The sequence below is a fragment of the Gigantopelta aegis genome, chromosome 4, assembly GCF_016097555.1.
Source record: "Gigantopelta aegis isolate Gae_Host chromosome 4, Gae_host_genome, whole genome shotgun sequence".
Lineage (NCBI taxonomy): Eukaryota > Metazoa > Mollusca > Gastropoda > Neomphalida > Peltospiridae > Gigantopelta > Gigantopelta aegis.
The window spans coordinates 32,438,746-32,466,169 of NC_054702.1; the positions used below are offsets into that span (position 1 = coordinate 32,438,746).

Genomic DNA, 27,424 nt, shown 5'->3' on the forward strand with positions numbered 1-27,424 from the left:
CTTGCTTAAAGTTTTTTTCTCGAGTGCACACCTGTTGTTAAGAAATACAAAAAATGCATTTCGTGGTTTTACAAACATCAGGATTACCAGGATTACCAAAAAGCACTTCAGGTGAATGGAAATGTGTATTCTAAATAATAAAATGTAAGTAAAGTGCAATTTTATTTGTGAAAAATGGGGTTTAATAGCGAAAAACAACGCTGTAATGGTTAACAACTAGCCGTAACTGGGCGTGTCCCTTTAATACCGGATTCCTTCCTATTTATTTTATACTCCTAAAAATCATGAAATATGATATCATGGAATTTCATCATGGAAACCATGATATCAAGAGAAGGATCTGTTTGTTTTGTTTAATGACACCACTAGAGCACATTGATTTATTAACCATCGGCTATTGGATGTCAATCAAAGAGAAGGAAATATAAATAATATTTGACAATAAGCATGAAATGTTTTATTTATTATATAACATTCATCATTTTACCTTTATTCATTCAAAAGACAAACCAGAAATCCATTGTTACCTGTGTAACCAGTAAAGATGGATATTATGGAGAGGTCATAATATATTACAATTAACCAATGTTGGTCTTTATAAAGCTATTCAAATATGCGACATAATTTGTATTGATTTAATGCTAAAAAGTTCTGTGCAGCTGAATAATATGCAAATAACCGATTTATGTTATAAACCAATATGCAATAAAGTGGATTCGACTGTATCTAAGAGATTTAAATGAAGATAAAACTGTAACCTGTGTCCCCCTCATTACAGACTGTGTCCCTAACCATTAGATATCATGCACCCCTAAGCCAGATACCATTCCTATGGGTCTACATTTTCACAAGCAATGTTACCACTGTAAAAATAGACATGTTCATTGAACAATTAGTATGTCATTTTCATTGAATATCATGTACAATGAAATCACAGTGCCTATTGTGAAGATAACAACTTCCTGTCCTTATTTTCACTATCCAGCCAGTGCACCACAACTGGTATATCAAAGGCTGTGGTATGTATTACCCTGTCTGTGGGATGGTGCATATAAAAGATCCCTTGCTGCTAATCGAAAAGAGTAGCCCATTAAGTGGCGACAGCTGGTTTCCTCTCTCAATATCTGTGTGGTCCTTAACCATATATCTGACGCCATATAACTGTAAATAAAATGTGTTGAGTACCTTGTTAAATAAAACCTTTTTTTTTTTTTTTTCACTAACAACAGAAGTCACCATTACTTCACCACTATTTTTATACATTTCACTGAATGTTATATACAGTGACACCTGTTTAAACCAGATCACACCGGGGATCTAATATTTATCAGATTTAGTCAGGATCTGGTGTTTAGAGGGTCAAGTTTTAGAATTTTGGTAATTCGGGACCATGAAACTTGGTAGGTTTTGACATTATTCCGGTTTCTTCATGGTCTGGTTTAGACAGGTTTCACTCTATGTAATAAATGTTGAATGACACCTTACCGACAGGTGGACTGGTCGGCCAGCCGACTGGGCTGCCATATCTGAGATACAGCTTCACCTCATCCTTTAAGTCTTTGTGTTGGTCCAGCAGTGCACAGATATTCTCTTCTTCATTAATCACTCGTTCTGGGGGAGAGACAAAACAATTTTTAAATTTTACTTTTCAGTTTAGTTATTAGCTTTTACTGCTGTCATAGTCAAATACACATTTTAATATGTTGTAACACATGTTATAAATAAAATAAATCCCACAGACAGGATAGTACATACCACGACCTTTGATATACCAGTCGCAGTACACTGACAGATATCGATCCTAGACCGACCACACATCAGGTGAGTGCTTTACCAATGGACTATGTCCCAGCCCTTCAAAAACATAAGCTAAGCTGATTTTTTTTGTAAAATAAAACATTTTTGCATGTAGACAGTCTCCACTATTTCACTCTTTTTTTTTCTTCGTCTTTTTATACACCTATCTTTGATGGGTCATATTATGGTATGGCATTGCCCGTCTGTCCGTCTGTCCATACATGGGTCCATTGGCTTTTTCATCGAAGGCATATTTTCCTTACATGATCATTAAACCTTGTATGCAACTTCAACTTGGGGATGGCCATGTGTCGCATACCATAATTATGTCATTGTGACCTACTTTTCACAGATTACTGCATAATCAAGGAAATCCTTGTCCAGGCTATATCTTCCTTATCAACTGATATCGGATCATCAAACTTGCGTGCAAGTACAACTTGTGTCATGTACTATTGCTAGATCACCATGAACTACTTTTCATGATTCTTGATAATACACCTTTTACTATTACATGGTCACTCGCGCACCAGACCTACTTTTCGTTGTTTTAGATAACTGACCTTCTATGACAGATAAATCACATAACATGTCTGGAATTTAAACATCAACCAAGAGTGTTAATCTTGCCAAAAGTTAACATTACATGCGTTAACTGTTTTTTCATCTACGATCTAGCTCAGTCAGTACAGCGCTCGCCTGAGATGCTTGCGTCATAGGATTGAATCAACTCAGTGAACCCATTCTCAGATAGGGTTTTCCCCCATCCCAACCAGTGCACCACAACTGGTATATTAAAGGCTGTGGTCTGTGAGAAAGTGCACATAAAAGATCCCTCGCTACTTATGGAAAAATGTAACGGGTTTCCCCTCAAAGACTATATGTCAGAATTATCAAATGTTTGACATCCAATAGCCGATGATCAATAAATCAATGTGCTCTAGTGGTGTCGTTAAACCAAATAAACTTTAACTTCAACCATCAATTTAAATGTGTCACTATTGTTCTCTTTGCAATAAAGACCAATAGCTTTATTTATGAGACAGCACCTTCCCCAGTGGTTGCAGGATCATCAGCAGTGGATCCAAAACAGTTAATTCATCCCATTGCACAAATTATAATCCAGTCATACACATAACATATTCATTATTATGTGTGCTTCTCTATCAAACTACCAACAGGTGTGTCATGTACCTCACCAGTACTCTTGTTTTTTTACTGGTATATACATAGTTCGGAAAAAAGCTTGTTTTTAGAATGTTTTGAAATCTTTAAACATTACAGGAATTGTTTTTAATTTTTTTTTTTTTTATTTAAATTTGGAGGGTGGGAGCACTAATGGGGAAAAGGACACATGGACCAAATTATTAAAAAAACCATCCCAATGGAGAAGAATAAATTAAGAGAGGAAAAAAGGGGGCACTTGAATATTTTTAGGGGGACAGTTCCCCTGGTTCCTCCTTGGATCTGCCTCTGCATAACAACTTGTTTTTTGGAAAACCATAACTTTGGGAGTACCCAGCCAGTCTTGGCTGTGGGCCATATTATAGTAGTGGTAGATCTCATAGAGCTGAGATGTGTTTTACCCACCATAGTTTTCATATTTCTCCACCAGGTAGCAGTGCTGTTCACTGGGATCCTGAACACACTGCAACACATCCCCGCCCGTGGAGTCCGGCGTCACCGGGACTTCAACACTCTTCTTACTGCCATCCTCACTGTACACACGAACAAGAATCTGGAAGAAAATTACTTGTCTTTATTTTGAATATTTTTTATAACAATATGTAATAAATAGACACAACCACACCCGTTGTTTTGCCATGTTATTTATTGCACGAGTTTATAGTGTGTAAGAATATTATACCACAAGAGGGAGGGATACTTAAGTGTATTGGGGGAAGGGATATAGAAATGCGGTGGGGGAGAGAGGGGATACATAAGGTGGGGAGGGATACAGAAGTGTGGTGGGGGAGGGAGGGATACTGAAGTGTATATGGGGAGTGGATATAGAAATGTGGTGGGGGAGGGAGGGGATACAGAAATGTGGTGGGGGAGGGAGGAGGATACATAAGTAAGGTGGGGAGGGATACAGAAGTGTGGTGGGGGAGGGAGAGATACTGAAGTGTATTGGGGGAGGGGATATTGAAATGTGGTGGGGGAGGGAGGAGATACAGAAAAATGTGGTGGGGGAAAGAGGGGGCACAGAAATAGGGTGGGGAGGGATACAGAAGTGTGGTGGGGGAGGGATGGGATATAGAAATGTGGTGGGGGGAGGGAGGGGATACATAAGTAAGGTGGGGAGGGATACAGAAGTGTGGTGGGGAGGGATACAGAAGTGTAGTGGGGAGGGATACAGAAGTGTGGTGGGGAGGGGATATAGAAGTGTGGTGGGGAGGGGATACAGAAGTGTGGTGGGGAGGGGATATAGAAGTGTGGTGGGGAGGGAGGGGATACAGAAGTAAGGTGGGGATGGATACAGAAGTAAGGTGGGGAGGGATACAGAAGTGTAGTGGGGAGGGATACAGAAGTGTGGTGGGGAGGGGATATAGAAGTGTGGTGGGGAGGGAGGGGATACAGAAGTAAGGTGGGGAGGGATACAGAAGTAAGGTGAGGAGAGATACAGACGTGTGGTGGGGGAGGGATACTGAAGCGTGGTGGGGCAGGGAGGGAATACAGAAGTGTTTCTCCATGGGAGTAACTGATCCCACCATTCTTTACCCATCTTTACTAATACGACAACAAGATAGTGGCGTGGAATACTTGTCTATCTCGCAACCATCTGGCCAAGTCAACAGCAGGCCAGCTATCTTGCTATCAAGTAGGAAAGGTAAATATACCTGCACACATAATACACTTAACATGATATGGTGTTTGTACACCAGCTTACTAGTGGCCCACTTGTACCAACTTCACTGGTAGCTGTATATCAAAACTTCAAATAAATATGCTTGTGATAGGTGCTCATTTAGGAAGATTGAAAAAAGCACAGCCATGTTAGATTTTACTAAAATGATTACTTGATATAATTCTATAGATATTTCATTTTATAAATATTTCATTCTTAAAGTATTTAAGAAAATCAAACACCAGGTTTTTTTTTTTTTTAAATCTGAACATCAAAATGACATTAAGGACTTGAATTTTCAGACTGAAATATTTCTGAACAAAAATGAAGATTCAAAAAAGGACAGTCACCTGGATATGGCTAAACTGATTACTTTTATTTCATTTCATAGATATTTTATTCTTCGATAAAATTATAAAATAATACACAGAAAGTGAATCTGTAAAATTCCTATACTTTTTTATCCTGTGAATGTTCTTCCATTCCATGAAATGACAAAATGAAAACCCCCCAAAAAACCCTAAAAAATAAACACCTAAAAAAACCCCACTATAGATGTCCCACACAAAATATTTTGGCTGCAATATAATTTCATTGTATCCTAAATACTAGATCCCAGTTTTTTTGTTCAGTTTGAACATTAGGGTTTGGGTTAGTTTTAGACTTAGAATAAGGAAAGAAGGAAATAGTTTATTTAACAACGCACTCAACACATTTTATTTACGGTTATATGGCGTCATATGGTTACGGACCACACATATACTGAGAGAGGAAACCCGCTGTTGCCACTTCATGGGCCACTCTTTCCGATTAGCAGCAAGGGATCTTTTACATGCACCATCCCACAGACAGGATAATACATACCATGGCCTTTGTTACACCAGTTGTGGAGCACTGGCTGGAACGAGAAATAGTCCAATGGGTTCACCAACGGGAAACATTAAGGAGTATCTTATATTCATGAATATAATGTGTAGTGAAACCTACTTCAAGGCAGACTTGATGCACCATGTCATTGGAATAGAATAGAATAGATGTTTAACGACACCCCAGCACGAAAAATACATCAGTTATTTAGGTGTCAAACCATGTCATTGGTTTCACAGAAATAAATATATATAAAGGATTCATCACCAGTGTATTTTAATTTGGAAAATAACAAAAGCGTCTCTGTTAATTAAATTTTGCCGAGACAAATAGTGTACTGATTATAATCTAGACGATTATTTGATTATAAACTAGATGAGGTTGATATACAATGTATTACATATTTAAAAAATTACATTTACTCTATAACATTTCTAAAATAACATTTTATGGGTTTATGACAAGGATACTATGGGCAAGTTATAAAATAAATGTACATGTACATTTGTACATATATAATAAATACAAATAGAATTGCTGACAAAGTTGTCAATGATAATAGGTTTCCTGTTTGTAAACATTTTCATTACTACACTAAAAACCCTTTTACGTAATAATATTAGACAATCTTGCCAAAAGTTAACATTACATGCGTTAACTGTTTTTTCATCTACGATCTAGCTCAGTCAGTACAGCGCTCGCCTGAGATGCTTGCGTCATAGGATCGAATCAACTCAGTGAACCCATTCTCAGATAGGGTTTTCCCCCATCCCAACCAGTGCACCACAACTGGTATATTAAAGGCTGTGGTCTGTGAGAAAGTGCACATAAAAGATCCCTCGCTACTTATGGAAAAATGTAACGGGTTTCCCCTCAAAGACTATATGTCAGAATTATCAAATGTTTGACATCCAATAGCCGATGATCAATAAATCAATGTGCTCTAGTGGTGTCGTTAAACCAAATAAACTTTAACTTCAACCATCAATTTAAATGTGTCACTATTGTTCTCTTTGCAATAAAGACCAATAGCTTTATTTATGAGACAGCACCTTCCCCAGTGGTTGCAGGATCATCAGCAGTGGATCCAAAACAGTTAATTCATCCCATTGCACAAATTATAATCCAGTCATACACATAACATATTCATTAATGACAAAATGAAAACCCCCCAAAAAACCCTAAAAAATAAACACCTAAAAAAAACCCACTATAGATGTCCCACACAAAATATTTTGGCTGCAATATAATTTCATTGTATCCTAAATACTAGATCCCAGTTTTTTTGTTCAGTTTGAACATTAGGGTTTGGGTTAGTTTTAGACTTAGAATAAGGAAAGAAGGAAATAGTTTATTTAACAACGCACTCAACACATTTTATTTACGGTTATATGGCGTCATATGGTTACGGACCACACATATACTGAGAGAGGAAACCCGCTGTTGCCACTTCATGGGCCACTCTTTCCGATTAGCAGCAAGGGATCTTTTACATGCACCATCCCACAGACAGGATAATACATACCATGGCCTTTGTTACACCAGTTGTGGAGCACTGGCTGGAACGAGAAATAGTCCAATGGGTTCACCAATGGGAAACATTAAGGAGTATCTTATATTCATGAATATAATGTGTAGTGAAACCTACTTCAAGGCAGACTTGATGCACCATGTCATTGGAATAGAATAGAATAGATGTTTAACGACACCCCAGCACGAAAAATACATCAGTTATTTAGGTGTCAAACCATGTCATTGGTTTCACAGAAATAAATATATATAAAGGATTCATCACCAGTGTATTTTAATTTGGAAAATAACAAAAGCGTCTCTGTTAATTAAATTTTGCCGAGACAAATAGTGTACTGATTATAATCTAGACGATTATTTGATTATAAACTAGATGAGGTTGATATACAATGTATTACATATTTAAAAAATTACATTTACTCTATAACATTTCTAAAATAACATTTTATGGGTTTATGACAAGGATACTATGGGCAAGTTATAAAATAAATGTACATGTACATTTGTACATATATAATAAATACAAATAGAATTGCTGACAAAGTTGTCAATGATAATAGGTTTCCTGTTTGTAAACATTTTCATTACTACACTAAAAACCCTTTTACGTAATAATATTAGACAATTTTTTTTTTATATGGACTTACCGAGGGTTTTTTACGTCTTGACACAACAGCAAAGTACATTTAAGAATTTGTCCACTTTTACTTCTAAATGTGAAAGTCTTTAAGATCCTCACAGAAGGAGTACTGTAACAAATTTTCCAATTTTACTTCCAAACATGAATGATTTATAAAACGAATTCACACAGAAAACCCACAGTAACATAGATAGAGTATAAATTCTCCAATATTACTTTGAAACATGCAGACCTTTTTAAAAACAATTGTCACATAGGGCCCACAGTGACACTGGTTGAGTATAAATTCTCAAATATTACTTCCAAACATGCAAATCTTTCTTGAAAACAATTGTCACATTCAGCCCACAGTGACATAGATAGAGTATAACTTCTCCAATATTACTTCCAAACATGCAGACCTTTTTAAAAACAATTGTCACATAAGGCCCACAGTGACATAGAAAAATATAACTTCTCAAATATTACTTTCAAACATGCAGACCTTTTTAAAAACAATTGTCACATTCAGCCCACAGTGACATAGATAGAGTATAACTTCTCCAATATTACTTCCAAACAAACAGACAATTTTTTTTAAAAAGATTGTCACAGAAGTCCCGCAGTAACACAGATAGGGTATAAATCAATTGAACGGAACAATAGAGTGATAATGTCATTCCTATTATTATCACCGGCAGCAATCTGTTCCATCGAACTGTCTGATCACCAACAGGACTCTCGACCCCGACAGCCGACAAAGCCGACAAACTGACACAAAGTATACAGAGGTTGATACTGTCTAAACAATATGTCCTATCTCTTCAGTATTATCAGTCACCCCACCTAATCCAAGTCATGTAGCCAGCACATTTTTCTGTTTACTCCTCCATGTAACAGTATATGGGAAATCACAGAGCCTCAACATTACTCAAATAGATTAAGTCTCATTATAGCCAGAGATCAGGCTATTGTGGGAGTTAGCACATAAGGTTAGTTTTCCATGCAAATGATATACATGTTATAGATTAAAGCCACTTAGCCGGTAGGTTGTACAGTTTGTGTGTGTGTGTGCACGTCTGGTTATTTTTATAATTATTGATTAGAGGCTCTGTTTATAGAAACACTTGAATTAGAGAATTCTTCAAATTACTTATTGATATCTCCAACAGAAATATGTACTTCTAACGGAATCAGTTTTAATGGTTTATACATGTACAAAGACACAAAAATAAAGAATGAAACTGCCCCTGGCTTTCCAGAGGTTAGGCTCACTAGGTATGTGCCTCAACCTTTGGTTGATGGGGCATGTTAAAATGTTGACCATTCCCATTTCAAGTACTGGGTTCATGAATGCATCACTAGACTCAGCAGAGAGGTGTAAAAAGTTTGTTTTGTTTAACGACACCACTAGAGCACATTGATTAATTAACACGAGTATAGGAAGGTGCCAAAAGTGGGGGGGGGGGGGGGGGGGGCGCGCACACTTTTACACTAATATAAAGTAAATATAAACCACTTCCTACGCCAGTGATTAATCATCGGCTATTGGATGTCAAACATTTGGTAATTCTGACACGTAGTCATCAGAGGAAACCCGCTACATTTTTCCATTAGCCGCAAGGGATCTTTTATATGCATTTTCTCACGGACAGAAAAAAACATACCACGGCAACTGACCAGTTGTGGTGCACTAGTTGGAATGAAAAAATCCCGAATCAGTTTAATCCTGCGATGCATGCACCTCAGGCTCAACCGACTGAGGTAAATCCTGCCCCAGGTCTAGCAATAAGTCACATACTGCCCCGACGCACACACCAACCAGTGCCTCATAACTAGAATATCAAAGGCTGTGCAATGTGCTATCCAGATCACTTGTTGCAAATGGCCCATGTACTGGAAATGGGTTTCCTAACATTAACGTATAACCCTTTATTGAATGCAGAAAATATGTTATATCTTCATGTCTTTGTATGTGTCAGGTGTTAATATACAGTGAGATACAGTGACTTTGTTCATAGTAACCCAAATTCAAGTCAATGAAAGTCCATCTTACCATCAGAATCAGTGGTCAAAAATCAACTAGAAGACATTCAATTTGTAATTGCAGGAGTCAAATTTTAATTTTGGGGGCACAATAAGTAATACCTCTGGTCTAATAATGGATATCAGGGCACCAAGGAATTTCACTTTCTATCAAGTTTTCTCAGACAAAAATTATTCAGATGCCTTATTAATACAATATGGAATGTATGAGAAGGTTTCGTGGTAAAGCAGGTAGGGCACCATGCACAGTATGTTTGTTTCCACCGACAAGATCTGATCTGAACGGCAAGTAAAAAGGACAACCATGGCATTTGCCATCATTGCCGTGGTAAAATTCTAACATAATATCCCAAAACTCTGTACAACTTCTCTTTTTCCTGGACTTTTGCCATAGTTACCATACGTATGTTCAGTGTTTACAGTAATATAACTAACAATGTGATAATATACATGTTTACACAAAAACAATTTTGTTCTCTGCTAGGAATGTAACTGAGATGCTTCCCACCTCTATCATGACCAATGGGTGGCAAGGTTCAACATTCACTGTTTTATGTGGCTAATAATAATTGGCAGTTTCACAGATCAGTTGTTCCCGTAGAAACTAATGGAACCATTGGCAATCACAGCTATTTGTGTAAATATACCAACCGATCAATTTTCACTTCCTCGCATCATTCTTTGAGCCAGACACATAAAAAGTAACTAAATAGCATATAGACAAGAACAGCATGTTAGCTGAGGAGGGGGGAAAAAAGGCACAATTATCTGTTCTTGGATATACCACTTAATCTATACCACCAACCAGCTATCTCTGAATTTGACAGCTACATGTTACTGGGTAATATGCCAAGGAGATATCAGTACCAGTAATGGTGTAAATCAAGACAACACCTTTCTGCAGCATTCTTTTGAGTGAAAATTCCTAAATAACAGCAAAATGTTCTTAATTTTTTTAATTTAATTTTTCAAAGCCAGGGCCCATATTTTCAAAGCTATCAAAGTGTTAGATAGCTTCGAAAATCTGTAGCCTGGAATGTTAATTAGCTGTGCACATATTGTTTTGTAATATTTAACAAAAAAGAAAAAATCAAAAAAAAAAAGAAAAAAAGAAAAAGAAATATATATATATATATATATATATATATAAATACAGTGGAACCCCTCTAAATCAGACACCCATGGAACCAAGTAAAAAGTCTGATTGGAAGGGGTGTTCAGTTTAGACAGGTTGTTTTCTGTACTGACATTTAAAAAGGCACCATGAAAAATGTCTGGTCTTACGGCAATTTCAGTTTACAGCAGGGGACAATATTTCAAAATCTTACGTAACCAGAAGTCAGTTCACGTGAGTTTTACTTATGTAACCGATTATTTGGATATGTGAATATAGTTCATGTAACCTTTGAAGGAAGGAAATGTTTTATTTAACAATGCACTCAACACATTTTATTTATGGTTATATGGCGTCAGACATATGGTTAAGGATCACACAGATATTGAGAGAGGAAACCTGCTGTCACCACTTCATGGGCTACTCTTTTCGATTGGCAGCAAAGGATCTTTTATATGCACCATCCCACAGACAGGGTAGTACATACCACAGACTTTGATATGCCAGCTGTGGTGCACTGGCTGGAACAAGTGTAACCGATGAGTTAGGCCTACCTAATCCTTAAACACTTGAACTAAGGTTCTGTGCTAAATTGGTGCTTCAAAAACATAAACTGATTTTTACTTTCATTACTGACATATGGTACTTTCAATTTTAGAATGTAATTGTTCACCACATAACCGATTGGCGGTTCTCGTGACTTTAAAGTTGTGTAACCGAAACGCAAACAGAACAATGGTTCTCATGAAATATTGTGACCTGTTACAGTGGTTTCTGTTTTGACGGGTTTACACTGTATATATACTGAACAAAAAAAGAAACTTCCGATTTGTACATATAGTATTTATTGTGTTAAAGAATTCATTGTGTAATGAAATTATATAGGTAGTATTAGCCTTGAGCTGTATTATCAGGATTCATGAATTTTATCGATTATTTTTGCACCGTTAATCGTCAACAACATGAAATTCAATTTGCACGTGCATGCATGGTTCGACATGTCCCGTGTAGTATTCTGTCAATTTGTTTTACTTGTCTTACTGACATTGTTGTCAAGTGAATGAAAACGCTTCAAGATTTGTAAAAAAAATTAAGTTTTTTTACATTATAGCATTTTTAGTATGCCAAGAATACCCAATAATTTATGCGAACGGGTGATTGGCATGCTTGATGCTGGCATGTCGACAGAAGACGCTGCAAGGCATGTTGGGAGTTCTAGTTGAGCGATACGAAATCTTCCTGAATTTTATAAAACTCTATGGGGACCCAACAACTGTTCTGAGAGAATTCCATCTGAATTGAATGCACAAATAAAAAACATTGATTTTTCACTTCTAGGAATATAAATAATTAAGAAAAAAATTATGTTTTCAATTTTTTCATTCACCACTTCCTGTAAAAATCCAAGATGGCTGCCATAATAGCCATATATGTTAAAGAACTGGCCATAATTTTGGTTCTAAATCACTTAGGATGAATATTTTAGGATCTAAACCTATATTTTAAGGGGTAAGGAATATTATGATAATATGTAGAACAATGTCAGAAAGAAAATCATGGGTGAAAAGACTATAGTTTTGGGTGTTTTGGTGAAAGAACAAACCCCTTTTCATTGATGTTTTATTTTTTGCAATTTTTTACTTTTAGAAATTAAAATATTACCGGTAACCATAACTTTAGCTAATTCAATTAAAAGGTGAAACCCTTTCAAATGTGATGACCATAAGACGAGACAAGACCACAGAGATAATCCTAGCAACAATAGGATGAATAGATCAAAGACCGCCAGACCCAGAATAAGTGCTGATAATGGGTACAACATCTGTCTCTCAAGTGTAACCATCAGTTGTCTGACCATCTGTTGTTCCACTTCACATTAACAACAGCAGTGCCCAGCAATGCCACTTTAAAACACAGGTTCCTTATATTGGTAACAAAGTAAAGCAAAATTTTGTTTTGTTTAACAACACCATTAGAGCACTTTGATTTATTACTTATCAGTATGTCAAACATTTGGTTATTTTGAAATGCATTCTCAGAGAGGAAACCCACTAAAAAATTTCATTAGGATCTTTTTATTTTTTTATTTTTTTTATTTACAAAAACCCCGTTACAGTAAGACCTGTCCCCAACCAGGGTGAATATAAAGGACAGGTGGTCAACATGACCTTGATGTATTACATATAACAGGTTTTCAATAAATTTTAGAGTAATCTGTTATATGCACTATCCCAGACAGAACAGCACATAGCATGGTCTTTGATATAGTTGTGGTCCACTGGCTCTAGCGAGAAATAGCCCAATGGGCCCACCATTGAGGATGGATCGTAGACTGACTGCAGATCAGGCAAGCACTTTACCACTGGGCTACATTCCGTTCCATCTTTCCTAACAAGTCTCCGTGTTATATAATACACGGGAACCATGACTTGAATATCAAGGAAGAAGGAAGGAAATGTTTTATTTAATGAAGCACTCAACACATTTTATTTATGGTTATATGGCATCAGACATATGGTTAAGGACTACACAGATATTGAAGGAGAAACCCGCTGTCGCCACTTCATGGGCTACTCTTTATAATTGGCAGCAAAGGATCTTTTATATGCACCATCCCATACAGGATAGCACATACTGTAGCGTTCCTGGTTTTCTGTCGATCTATCATTTCATATTTCCTTGGTTATTATTTTTATTTGGTTCTTCTTGTTATTCTTCTTCTTATTAATTACATTAATCTCTAATATTAACCTTACTAATAAGGGAATGCCAGGAACGTTACGTTGTGCATGTTATAAAGTATGGTATGAGACCAGTCTAATTTATATTGTGGTGAAAAATTACTCGGGGGTTGTCGGTAGGTTACGGGCTTTGTTATTATCTGACCAATCGGGTTTAAGGGTTATGAAAGTCCGTGCAGATTGGGCTGAGGCATTATCCTTTACTTGGTTTTTGGGTTTCAAACAAGTAAGTCTTGTTTTGTTCTGTATGATGTTTTTTTGATTGAATTTATGCTTGCTTCCAAATCATTAGAATGTATTTAAATATTATTATGGGTGGGGAAGAGATTAATTAATTAAATGGCTGTATTTGGCTAAAGGAAATTCCTTTCCCAACGATGACACTAGCACATTTTGAGAGGGTTGGGAGTTTATCCATCTAGGGCAGCGTGTCAAGGAATCTGCTTTCTGAATTAGCAAAATGAAGCTAACGAAAAGGGTGCCGTTAGACTATAATAGGGAGGTTTTTTTTCCATGTTTTGAGAAGAGCTAGCGGATATCTCAATCTCATTTAGTATTGGTGAACATTGCTGTGATGGGGAGGTGTTAATTAAAAGGGAACTTAGATTTATTTGTAAATAACTATTAAAATTTAAATGTCAACTGTCTTCGTATTGCGAAATGTTGAGACTTGTTTTCTGTGTTGACCCCCTTGAATAAATATATAATCTGTTCTATTGTTATGTAGTCTGTCTGATACTAGTATTTAGATGTGGTATGTCAAGGCCGCCTATTTAGTGTTAATTACACTGAAGTCTACAACTGAAAGGGGTAGCTGGACCTGGGTAAAATTTCAAGTGGCATGATTTCGTTTCATACTTGGCCTTTGAAACCGCAAAAGAGAGCTGCAAGGATGATATTAGATGTAGATCCTATTACTCCATCTGCCCCACTATTTAAACAGTTAAAATGGATGACAATGGAAACACGAATCCACTATCACAAATGTTTACAAATTTATAAATATCTATACAATGAAGCCCAAAACTATCTTTCAAACTTTCGCTTGCTGCTAATCAGCAAGAGCAGCATGTGTAACACAAAATGCTTCATCTCACACTAATCCATTAACCAGAACATGGTACTTGAACCTCTGTTTGATAAATGTGGGGGGAAAAAAGAAAGAAGAACAGTTATTTCATTTTTGCAGCTGCATCCTGGAACAGATCTGCAGTTATTTGTTATCTGTTATGGAAATGTACTGGATATCAACCCATAAACTGAAAGTCAAAATTTGAAACATTGCCTTTATGGCATAGTAAAAGGGCGGGACGTAGCCTAGTGATAAAGCATTCACTTGATGCATGGTTGGTCTGGGATCGATCCCCGTCCGTGGACCCATTGGGCTATTTCTCGTTCCAGCCAGTGCACCATGACTGGTATATCAAAGGCTGTGGCATGCGCTATTCTGTCTGTGGGATGGTGCATATAAAAGATCCCTTGCTACTAATAGAAAAATGTAGTGGGTTTCCTCTCTAAGACTATATGTCAAAATTACTAAATGTTTGACATCCAAGAGCCGATGATTAATAAAATCAATGTGTTCAGTAGTCATTAAACAAACCAAACCTTTTTCTTTGTGGCACAGTGATCAACTGTCTTCAGTGGTGTAGTGGTTATGCCAGTGGTTATAAGCATTAAAATAAGTATAAACAACATCAACAGTGATCAAGCCTTAAGGCCAATAGTACTGGGTTCATATCCCAGTACTGGCTTCCTCCCAGAGTGTGTTGTAAGAGCTCAGCGATCACAACATCAACTACTCTCTCATTAATAACTTCTCACACCACTAATAACCATTAACCCCACTGTCCAAAAACCTGTGGTATTAAGTGTCCAGGACAGCATGCTTGAACTTTAATGGCTAAAAGCACATAAATAAAGTGAAAAACAATTCAAATATTAAACTTAACATTAAACTTAAAAAGTTTAGTTCGACAAAAGTATGTAAGGAGGCGATCTACATTACGAGTGTAATATGGGGTTTTTGCAGAAATGGGGCGTGGTAACTGTAATGTCAAGAATGTGGGGAGCAAGTTATTAGAAAGTTTATACATCATACATAGTTTATGGCGACTTCTCCTTTCTGATAAAGATATAAAACCAGTTTCGCTATATAGTAACTCATGAGATGTTCCCCGAACAGAACCACAAATTGTACGTAAAGCGTCCAAGTGTATATTTTCAAGATTGTATGCCTGTTGGAGACTACAATTATCCCAAAGAATATCGGCATAATCAAAAATGGGAAGAATAAATGATCTATAGATTTTTACTAATGATTTTCTAGATAATCTATATTTAAAGGATCGAAGACAATTTACCATTTTACTGGCCTTACTTACAATATTTTGTATATGGAAATCCCATTCCGCAGATTTCTGGAATGTAAGGCCCAAGTGTTTATGGACATCAACCTCTGATACTTGTATGTTGTCTAAAAATAACTTAGGATTGCTGGGGGTTTTAATTTTTCGGCTAAACAACAAGGTTTCGTTTTTTTCGGGACTGAACTTAACAAGCCACCGTTTAGCCCACTTGTTAATATGCTCTAAGTCAGAGTTTAAAATATTACAACATAGTTCAGGATTTTCAACAGTAATAAATAATGAGGTATCATCAGCGAACAATCTAATATTTGAAGTAATCTCGTTAACAATATCATTTATATATACCAAAAAAACAAAATAGGACCAAGAACAGAACCTTGCGGAACACCTGCGGAAATGGGTTTAGTATGAGAGAAATGGTTTTGTAGTACTACACATTGTCTTCGATCAGATAAATAGCTTTCAAACCATAATAAGAGTTTTTCCCGAAATCCCAACAGTTTCTAATTTATAGATCAGACCCGTATGCCAAACTCGATCAAATGCTTTGCTTATATCGCAAAATACTGCTCTAACTTCTTTCCCTTCATCCATAGAATGACAAATAAAATGATAAAAATCAATTAGTTGGTTAACAGTTGAATCACCAGGAATAAAGCCAGACTGGAATTTTGTTATGGTGTTATTTATTCTAAAGAAATTGAAAATGTGCTTAAAAATGCATTTTTCGAAAAGTTTGGAGAGATTACTTGTAAGTGAAATGGGTCTATAATTACTTGGTTCATGAATACTACCCTTTTTATGAATAGGATTTACGTTAACAAGTTTCCAATCTGAGGGGAAAATGGAATGGTGTAATGATAGATTAAACAAGCATGTTAGAGGGTATGAAAGTTCTTTAGCTAGTAACTTAAGTAATCTATTGCTAATAAAGTCGGGGCCGGATGATTTGGATGTATTAAGGGTGTTTAAGATATCTTCTACTTCGGATTGTACTAGCTCTATTTCTATAAGTGGATCAACTGTAAGGTCTACTGTCGGAAGCTCTCCTTGCGGGCAGTGTAAAGTAGATTGTTTAATAAAGAATTCATTAAAAACATTGGCTATCTCCTTAGGATTATCAATAACGTTACCATCGACAAGCAGCGGTGTTATACTCCCACGATTTTTAAAGTGAGAATTAACAAGTTTCCACCAATATGTGCTATCCTGTCTGTGGGATGGTGCATATAAAAGATCCCTTGCTGCTAATCGAAAAGAGTAGCTCATTAAGTGGCGACAACGCGTTTCCTCTCTATATATATCTGTGTGGTCCGTAACCATATGTCTGACGCCATAGAACCATAAATAAAATGTGTTGAGTGCGTCGTTAAATAAAACATTTCCTTCCTTCTTTATATGTACAATGTTTGAACACTTATAATTTGATCAATTATTTCATTTCATTTTGTTTAAATATGTAGAATATTAATTACATCTTAGATCTAACAACTTTTTTGCTAAATAATGTAATGTGCACCTTATAATGCTAAGTTATCTCTCATTTGATTGATGTGTTGAATAAAGCAGTTCTAGATGACCCCGACAGCGTTTTTTATTGTAGGTGCATATACTTGGCATATTGAATGCAAGACCATTGTTTTGTCATTCCTTTGATCCTAGCTGGGTTATGGAATTCATTTGATCCTAGTGGGATATCAACTATTATATTCTATCCAGGCATATATGTGTAATGTATATATTTTTAAAACTGCAACACACTAGTTTTTTTTTATCTCTCTTGTTTTGACAAGTATCTATCAGAGCAGCGTTTAATCTGGTACACATGTAATATCTCAGAACATGCTTAGTTTTTAATTTATAATTTTGTATTCTATGGCTCAAACTTAAGAATTTGTCACCCATGAAAAGGCTCACCAATAGCAATTTTGAGCTTGCCTATAACATTTTTTTTTTTTAAAGTGAATTTTGCAGCAAATATTAACAAGACTGAAAGGTTATTTTACTGTATGTAGATATAAGACAAATGTTAAATGCTGGCAGATAAGGTGATCTTAGCATTAAGATCGCTTTGTTGAACGAGGCCTTGGGCCCATATTTTTGAAGCAATCTTAGTACTAAGAAATTGTAAAAATATATTGTAGGCTATGACATCACTATAACACACACCATAGTGACATCATAGCCTATGATGGTTTTATGATTTCGTAGTGCTAAGATGGCTTTGAAAATATGGGCCCAGGGCCCCATTCCACAAAGCGATCTTAATGCTAAGATCACCGTCAGAGCATATGGTAGTTATGCACTTATGGTGATCTAAGACTAAGATCGCTTCATGGAACTAGGCCTAGGTATATACATTTTGCCATAATTGAGGAGTTATACCGATGGCAGTAACTTTTATCCAGCGGCACAAAAGTATCATTGGTGATGCTCCGATCTATAGCAATTGCCGTCAGTGCCGTTGTTACGTTGTTAAGTTCAAATTTTCTACCATGTGTCATGAATGTTTGCAGCTGTTGGGGACTCAGTAAAACCTAGCAATGTAAGTATATATGATGGTTAACTTGTACTCTTCAGTATTCACCATTACACAGGTCAAGTCCGTCTACATATATCATCTAGTGAAAATAATATAATTCTGATGCAGCATATACCATTTGCTTAATTGTTTTCTATAATGAATAATTCTATTACGAATTTTAAAACAAAAGTAACTTGCTCTGTGATCAAATATAATGTAGTTTATAATTACTAATTTTATTAGAACTTATAAAACAATGTAACTTGCCCTGTGATTACCTTCAAATGTGTGGGAATATATGAATAAAAATACAAGCATGCAAACCATTTGCTGTGACTATGTGTGTACCAGTACTATTTTAAACAAACATTTTTTACAAAATATTCCTTTTACACTATACACAATATTCATAATTAAAACAAGTAAAATATCCAACTGTTACCCACGTATTGTTAGGGTTAGTTTTAGGGTTAGAGTTAGATTTGGGGTTATGTTAAGGTTCTCTCTTTATACATGTATCAAAATAATGCAGGGTAACAGGCATAAATCTTTCCTTAAATGACTTTTGGAATATGCAATTTAGATTTGTTTGAAATAAAGTATTTTATTTATGATTGTGTGAAGTGAAACTTAGGAAATGGAATTACATTTTTAAATTATTTTCAAAATGTGAGTATTCGAAAGCAAGAAACAAATCCATAAAATAATTCATTCAATAATTATAACATCCAAGTCTTGGACAGAATTATCTGCTGAAGTCAGGTTGTGTCCATGACAGGCATACTTGAGCAGTTCTTTGGTGAAAGCATGCAAACAAATACACACACACATACACACAAACACAAAACACACACATACACATACATACACACACACAAACACAAACACACACACACACACACACACACACACACACTTAATAAATTACAGAATAATAAATATCTTACATGTCTGTCATCATAATTATTTGATTTTTTTAAACAATCATAATAAATGTATAAACTTGCAGTTTTCTTTTACCACTAACCTACATGTACAAAACATTCAAATGTAGGAATTCCAAAATAAAATTCAAACAAGATGTAATGCCGAACACTCTTTGACAGACAGGGATAAAACCATTTAAGCAACAGGCCAGGTAATCAGTTACTACTGGTAAGACAGATTTATTTTTACCTCAGAACTAAAACAATAAACAAAGTGCAGATCGGCTTTCATCTAAGTGCACTGCCTTAAAGCAGAGCCAACATCTTAGCCAGAATGTCTAACAAACAGCTACAGTATACATGTACATCTAATTAGCCAACACCTCCTGTTGGATTTTAAAATGTTATTTCTATTTTAAAGTCTTGTACAACCTCCCTATTTTTTTTTTTTCATTTTTTTTTTTTAAAGTCTTGTACAACCTTCCATTGGGTTTTTTAAAATTTCATTTTTATTTTAAAGACTTGTACATATACTTCGACATTTGCATAAGGAAAACATTCATATTCCACTTTATTTATCCTGAAACATTTTGCAAATATCTGGGTTATTTTTTTTAATCCCTAGATGTAGCCCAGTGTTAATGCACTTGCTCGATGTGTAGTCGGTCTAGGATTGATCTCTGTCGGTGGGCCCAATGGGCTATTTCTCATTCCTGACAGTGCACCACAACTGGTATATCAAAGGTCATGGAATGTGCTATCCTGTCTATAAGATGGTGCATATAAAATATCCTTGCTACTAATGGAAAAATTTAGGGAGTTTCCTCTCTAAGACTATAAGTCAAAATGACCAAATGTTTGACATCCATTAGACGATGATTAAGAAATCAATATGTTCTAGTGGTGTCATTAAACAAAACAAACTTTCTTTAAAATTCCTTATAGAGCATCCATCTTAAGTGTACTAGGTGAAGTGAATTCACTTTAATGGGCCATTCAGTAATTACATAAGGCTCCAGGCCAGTGGGAGTAGGTGTCATGGGATGCATTAAGAAGTGTTATGGGGGAGGGAGGGGGTGATTGGCAAGAGTTACATAATGTTATCAAAACAATGTCTCATTTTCATTCATCCAGTCAAATGCAGCCAGTCATATCCATTATTTTCTGTTTAGTATTTAATACCAAAAGAAACCAAATAAAATTTATACAAACTAAAAATCCAATGTTGATCAAATTAAGAAACATTGCAAGGAAAAGTAGAGGGATGTTGTCAAGCATTATGTAATTTTAGAGAGGTGGGTTTCAACATTACAAAATGTTATATGGGATGAGGGGGTTATAAAAATGCCAGATTTTGTGTTATATAATTATTGAATGACCTCTAAGCACATATTAAAACATCATACAGTATTCATTAATATCTGAACATCTAAATAACATACATTATTATGTAATATTTAAATATTCAAATATAATTAATAAATTAAAACATTCATTAAACCTCTGATATGAACTGAACTTCATTTAAATTTTAACCAAATCAATTACCTCCGAACAGAAAACTTCCAGTACTATATTGTGCATGCAATAAATATACATGAGGGATACAAGATAACAACTAGATGCTAAGACCCTCAAGCGTAGCAATTTGGTGAAATTTGGTCAAGACATACAAAGCTAAATTTTAGTTTCAGTTAGCAGCAGCAGCAGCAAAAAAAAAATAATAAAAAAATAATAATAATAATAAAAATAATAATAATAAAAATAATAAAAATAATAATAATAAAAATAAAAAATTAAAGCTCTTTATAGAATTTTTCATTTTTTTTCATTTTAATTAACTCTCTTTTTTATGATTTAATAATGAAATATACTGGACAACAAAAGAAATATTAATTTAGTTTTCTTTATTTAAAACTATTCAGTTTTAATTTCTTGATGTCTTGTGAACATTTTAGCTCCATTTTGACAGTCTATTTACGGAATTAATTTTATCATGAAAAAACATCTATTTATATATTTGTGTTTCTTTTATTATTCAATTTACATTCACCAAATTCAACTTCAATTCTCATTTGACAATTAGGCGAACAACAGCTTAAACCTTGCAGATGAAGCAGGGCTCACCCTGTCCATTGCCAAATTAGCAACTGCAATTTTTTTATACAAACTGGCTATAGCATTTAGTCTCTAGCTCATAAAATCTTCTTTAAATTAACCACATTTTAGTAATTTTCTTGGAAATCTTCACATATCTGAAAGTTAGCTGAAACCAAATTTGTTCCACTGTGATGGAGCCCTGTGAAGTAGCTGTTTTATTTGTTTACTCACCCAGTCATGTGTCCAGTTCCATGCCATATGGTATGTGTGTACGTCTACAGGGCCAGTGTTGCAGACCAAGTCTCCACAGCTCCCACTGTGATTGATACTCCAAGTGAAATTACTGACACCATCAACGAAAACACAAACAGCAGGCCCTCCAAAGAGATCTCATCTCCTAGTCAGAGACTTGATAAAACTCACAGACTGATACGCTTAGTAACAGATTAACACTGATTCTCCAGGTACACACGGCCTTTCACGCCACTGGAACCAATGTATAATGATTTGGAACTAGGATTTACTTGATAATTAACAAAATACTCAGAAACCGTTGAATTAATATTCCAAATACTGGATTGATGTCCATGTATATACTACTAACCGAAATACAATGATTTGGAACTAGGATGACTTGAAAATTCACAAAATCCTCAGAATCACGTAAATTAATTTTCCTATGATTGATGTCCATATATATACTGTACTACTAACCAAAATGTAACAAATATATGCAAGCCTCTTTTAACAACGTTTGTAACATTTCGTAGATCTATTTGAAGTAAAAAGGTGCAAATAAAACTCCATGGAACTAAGTTTAACGTTAAAAAAATCTAATTTCTTCCTTGTTACAAACACTTAACTGAAAAATGAATGTCCATTAACAACTTTCCAGTAAAATCCAACATCAAACTTTCAGTTCCTCTGGATTTGTCTTTAGCATTTCAAATTTGTTTTTCTCATTTGATACACCATTCCACATACTTACCTTTTTACATTAGCAAATTAAAATAAGAAACAATTCCAATTTAAAATGTTTAACACAGACACACACATATGAGCTCATTCTTGAATACAGCATACTTTTTCTCTGAGTAGTTCTATAAAGCCCACAGAATGTTGAAGGTAAGTTTGGTAACTCTATACAAGTTTGTTTTTTCCTAACTTGACTACTATACTCCCTGCCGATGATTAACTCAGCACATGGCAAACTCTGATTGGCTGAAGAGTTTGGCTGGCACACGCCAAGTTCACTTGTTCATTCATCACGTTACTCCCAATCATCCCAGACTTAACAGATCAAAAACTTCATGAAATGTGATTACATGGAAAATATACACATACTGTTATAGCAGTATGCCTAATACTTGGGTGTAACCGGTTCCAACAGAGAGATGGCATGCATGCATGTACATACATATATACATGTATTAAATTTCCCATGTTTTTTTTGTAATTTTATAACTACGTGTTGTCAGTTGGAGAAGCAATGATCATGATGGCAGGGAAGAACATATGTTCAAGTAGAAATACAGCCATGTTTATAGACCTGATTCCTGTAACCTAAATCCAGGTTCTGAATCGGTATGTAGATGTAAGGTAAAAGTTAAAGTTTGTTTTGTTCAACGACACCACTAGAGCACATTGATTTATTAATCATCAGCTATTGTATGTCAAACATTTGGTAATTTTAGAACATGTAAGCTAAGAGAAAATCTGCTACATTTTTCAATTAACAACAAGCACTGACGTAGGAAGTGGGGGTGGGGGGTGGGAAAGGGGAGTATGTGCCCCCACTTTGTAGCAGCAACGATGGTTTTTATATATTTTTAAATGTATTTATATATATTTGTGTGTGTCCCCCCCCCCCCCCCCATTTTTGGCACCTTCCTAAGCCAGTGACAAGGTATGTTTTATATGCATTCTGTACAGACATGACAGCACATACCACAGCCTTTAATATACCAGTCATTGGACACTGGTTAGGATGGGGGAAAACATAATCAGATGTAAGGTATGAGTCAAGATATGAAGTATTTACATCAGCTAAATATGAAGAAAACATTAAACAAGAAGGACAGGACGAAATATTTTATTTCACGACACACCCAACACATTTAATTTACCATTATACATTATACATCAGACATATGGTTGAGAACCACACAAATAACAAGCATTCTGAGAGTACTTCTAAAGCAATACATGTCCCCTACCGGGCACAACTAATTTTCTTATCTCCTAAGATCAAGGGCCATAACTGTGAAAAAGGGTAAATCTCTATGAAAGTCAAACTTGATCTGTAACAGTACTTGATAAAGCTATATACAAAATTTGTGACATTGTGGAAAAAACATCCAGAAAACTGTATGTAGGAAAGATGGACGGATGGACAGACATATGGATAGGTGGATGGACGGACAGACAGACATATGAATGGGTGGATGGATGGACAGACAGACATATGGATGGGTGGATGGATGGACAGACAGACATATGGATAGGTGGATGAATGGGCAGACAGACATATGGATGGGTGGATGGATGGACAGACAGACATATGGATGGATGAACAGAGACATATGGATGGGTGGATGGATGGACATACAGACAGACATATGGATAGGTGGATGGATGGACAGCCAGACATATGGGTGGGTGGGTGGATGGACAGACAGACATATGGATAGGTGGATGGATGGACAGACAGACATATGGATGGGTGGATGGATGGACAGACAGACAGACATATGGATGGGTGGATAGATGGATGGATGGACAATGAAACCTATAGTCCCCCCCCCCCCCCCCCCGGTCCAAACAGAAGAAATCCACTGCTATTCTACAACAAAAAGTCCATTGACATGTCTATACCTCCCTTCCCAATCACATCTTTCTTCCTTCCACTTTATAAATTGGCCTGTCTTACTATCCAAAAAGAACAAGCTATGGTGGGGGTTTATTGGGTGTCTCCTCTCAATATAAAATCTTGAATAACCCAGTGCAAAAGTCTGAACATCCGTAAAAAAAAATGAAAAAATTATGATAAAAATAAAGTCTCTGTTTAAAATTCACAATGTTTCGTCAACCAAATGTTGACATAATCAGAAGAAAACAAAACATAAAAGCTAAATATGCTTAGTCAATTTTAAAAGTAATAACCGAAAATCATAATGATATGGTGTATGTGTGCCATTTGCAATGTTTAGTATAAAACAAATGCTTCTTTAAGTATAGATGACAAGTACTTTTATTGAAATCTAGTAACTGCTGTAAGTAATCCAGAAGATCTGGGTCACAGTAACCTAAATTGGTATGCAACACACCAGCTTCCATAAGTCCCATAGATAGATAGATAACTACTTTAACATGCTCATATACCACTAGGGTTTCGAACATGCCCATCCAGAGTCCGACCTCCGATAAGATAGGTGGCCTGACTTGAGATTGGGGGAGGGGGAGGGTAGAGTTAAAAATGGGCAGAATTTTGAAAATAGCAATTAGTAAAAAGTTAATAGAATTTAAAAAATAAATAAATAAAAAGTTACAAGCCAAAAATAAGAAGAATTCAAATTGACTGCTTGGCCAAATATTTATATAATTTGGAGCATTTTAGGACAGTCCAAAAATAAATAAGAGAAAAAAGAGAGAATCGGACTATTTAATAATATTTAAAAAAAGAAGTAATTTTGACATAAAATGTTAAACGCAGATCTAAAAGTTTAAAGTCTGATCGATATGTCCACGTGAGTAAAGGCAGTTTGGATACACAGCTTATAGGGACGAGATGGGTTGCATCCCGTCAAGAAAACCCCTAGATTGACAGTCATTAGACGTTGAAGGTGTATGGCTGTGCTGAAATACAGATCTTGCGAAGCTGGATCCGTCTGAACGAGAGTATCAGACTAGGGTATAGTCCAGTCATCATGGGTTGGTATAGTGGTGCGGACGGGCCTGACTCTGGAGGATACGAGATGGTATCACTATAAAGCAAAGTAAAGTCTAGAAAAGAGTAGTAGGGGCCGACCCTGCTTCCTATTGCTTCTTAGAGTGGGGCGGTCAATCTTTCAGTGCTGCTAGGACAGGCTCGGACATGTAGAGACTAAACACAAACAACTGTGGCGTTCTGCAGAATGGCCATCATACGAGTCATGAAAAAACAAATCGACATAGTCAGCCGGAGAAATGACGTGGAGGCAAGGAATCTCGCTAAAAAAGAATCCAACCTGGTGGTGCAGGCTGTTGAAATGAGAAGTGTTCCAGCATTCAATCAGTTCCAATGGCCGCATACATCCCAGTAGAAAACTTCATTTCGCTGAAAAAACCAACGAAATGAAGGATCCCCAAGTCGAGCACACGAAAGCACGTGCAGTGTGCACAAGCGAAACAAACACGTATTACTGCGTCGAGCTCCACACTGGGAAATGCATAAGTTCCAAGGCTGCACATGCACCACTACACTGAAGTTTATAATCTTACCTCATACAGTATGGAGATATTCACCACACAAAAACGTCATGAGACACACATTAGCAAATGTCTTGGTCAAGAGAGGAAACCCACTGCTGCCACACAGGCTACTACTACAAAAAAAAAAGCAACAAGGAATATTTTATATAAACTTCCCATAGACAGGACAGTATGGTACATATCATTTCCTTATGGGTTGGTATGGTGGGAGAATCTGAGTCTCTTGAGAGTGTTAAATCATGTGACATGCTAAACCTCAGGTCTACTACCGAGCTATATCCCAGCTCCCTCCCAGAGCCAGTTTTATCAGATGAATGATGAGGTAAAAAGGTAAAGTAGTTTTTTTTGTTTAATGACACCACTAGAGCTCACTGATTTATTAATTATTAAATTAGCTATTGGAGGTTAAATGCTTGGTAATTTTGACATATAGTCTTAAAGAGGAAAGCAGCAACATTTTTCCATTAGCAACAAGGGATCTTTTATATGTACATTTCCAAAGACAGGACAGCAAATTATTAAATTAGCTATTGGATGTTAAATGACGGTAATTTTGACATATAGTCTTAGAGAGGAAACCATCTACATTTTCCATTAGCAACAAGGGATCTATAATATGCACATTTCCAAAGACAGGACAGCACATACCATGGCCTTTGATATACATAGTGCACTGGTTGAGATGGGGGAGGGAAACTATCAGAGAATGGGTCCATGAGGGGGGTTCAATCCTTCAACCAAAGTACCTCAGATAAGCATTCTACAAAGTGAGCTTGATCCCGCAGACCCACCCAGAGTTTTAATGGCTCAATGGGGGGGGGGGGGGGGGGGGAATAGTCCATTGGTAAAGCACACACCTGATGTGTGGTCAATCTAGGATCGATCCCCATCAGTGGCCCAATGGGATATTTCTTGTTCTAACCAATGTACCATGATTGGTGCAACAAAAGTTGTGGTATGTGCTATCCTGTCTGTGGTATGGTGCATATAAAAGATCCCTCAATACAAATGGAAAATGAAGCAGGCTTCCTCTCTGAAAATTATATGTCAGAATTACCAAATGTCAGACATCCAATAGTTAATGATTAATAAATCAATGTGGTCTAGTGGTGTTGTTAAACTAAACAAACTTTAACTTTTTCAATTTAATCACTAACCATCAATCTACTGTCATGGAAAGACAACCCAGACAGCCGAGGTGTCTGTCCAGGACAGTGTTTTTGAAGGAAAGAAAGAAATGTTTTATTTAACGATGCAGTCAACACATTTTATTTACGGTTATATGGTTAAGGACCACACAGATATTGAGGAAGGAAACCTGCTTTCGCCACTTTATGGGCTACTCTTTTCGATTAGCAGCAAGCGATCTTTTGTATGCACCATCCCATAGACAGGATAGCACATACCATGGTCTTTGATATACTAGTCGTGGTGCAGTGGCTGGAATGAGAAATAGCCCAATGGACCCACTGA

The 27,424-nt window shown here is 36.1% G+C and overlaps 1 protein-coding gene across 1 annotated transcript in view; it reads right to left on the reverse strand.

Moving 5' to 3' along the window:
- Window positions 1-21,754, reverse strand: part of LOC121370395 (apoptosis-stimulating of p53 protein 1-like) — a 119,513-nt gene extending 97,759 nt beyond the window's left edge. Inside the window, exons 1-3 of the mRNA XM_041495584.1 lie at window positions 21,713-21,754; window positions 3,388-3,535; window positions 1,486-1,611 (exon numbers count right to left, since the gene is read on the reverse strand). Of these exons, the coding sequence (XP_041351518.1) occupies window positions 1,486-1,611; window positions 3,388-3,535; window positions 21,713-21,739 (301 nt within the window). The 5' untranslated portion in view covers window positions 21,740-21,754. The remainder of the gene's footprint in view (window positions 1-1,485; window positions 1,612-3,387; window positions 3,536-21,712) is intronic.
- Between the last annotated feature and the right edge of the window lie 5,670 nt (window positions 21,755-27,424).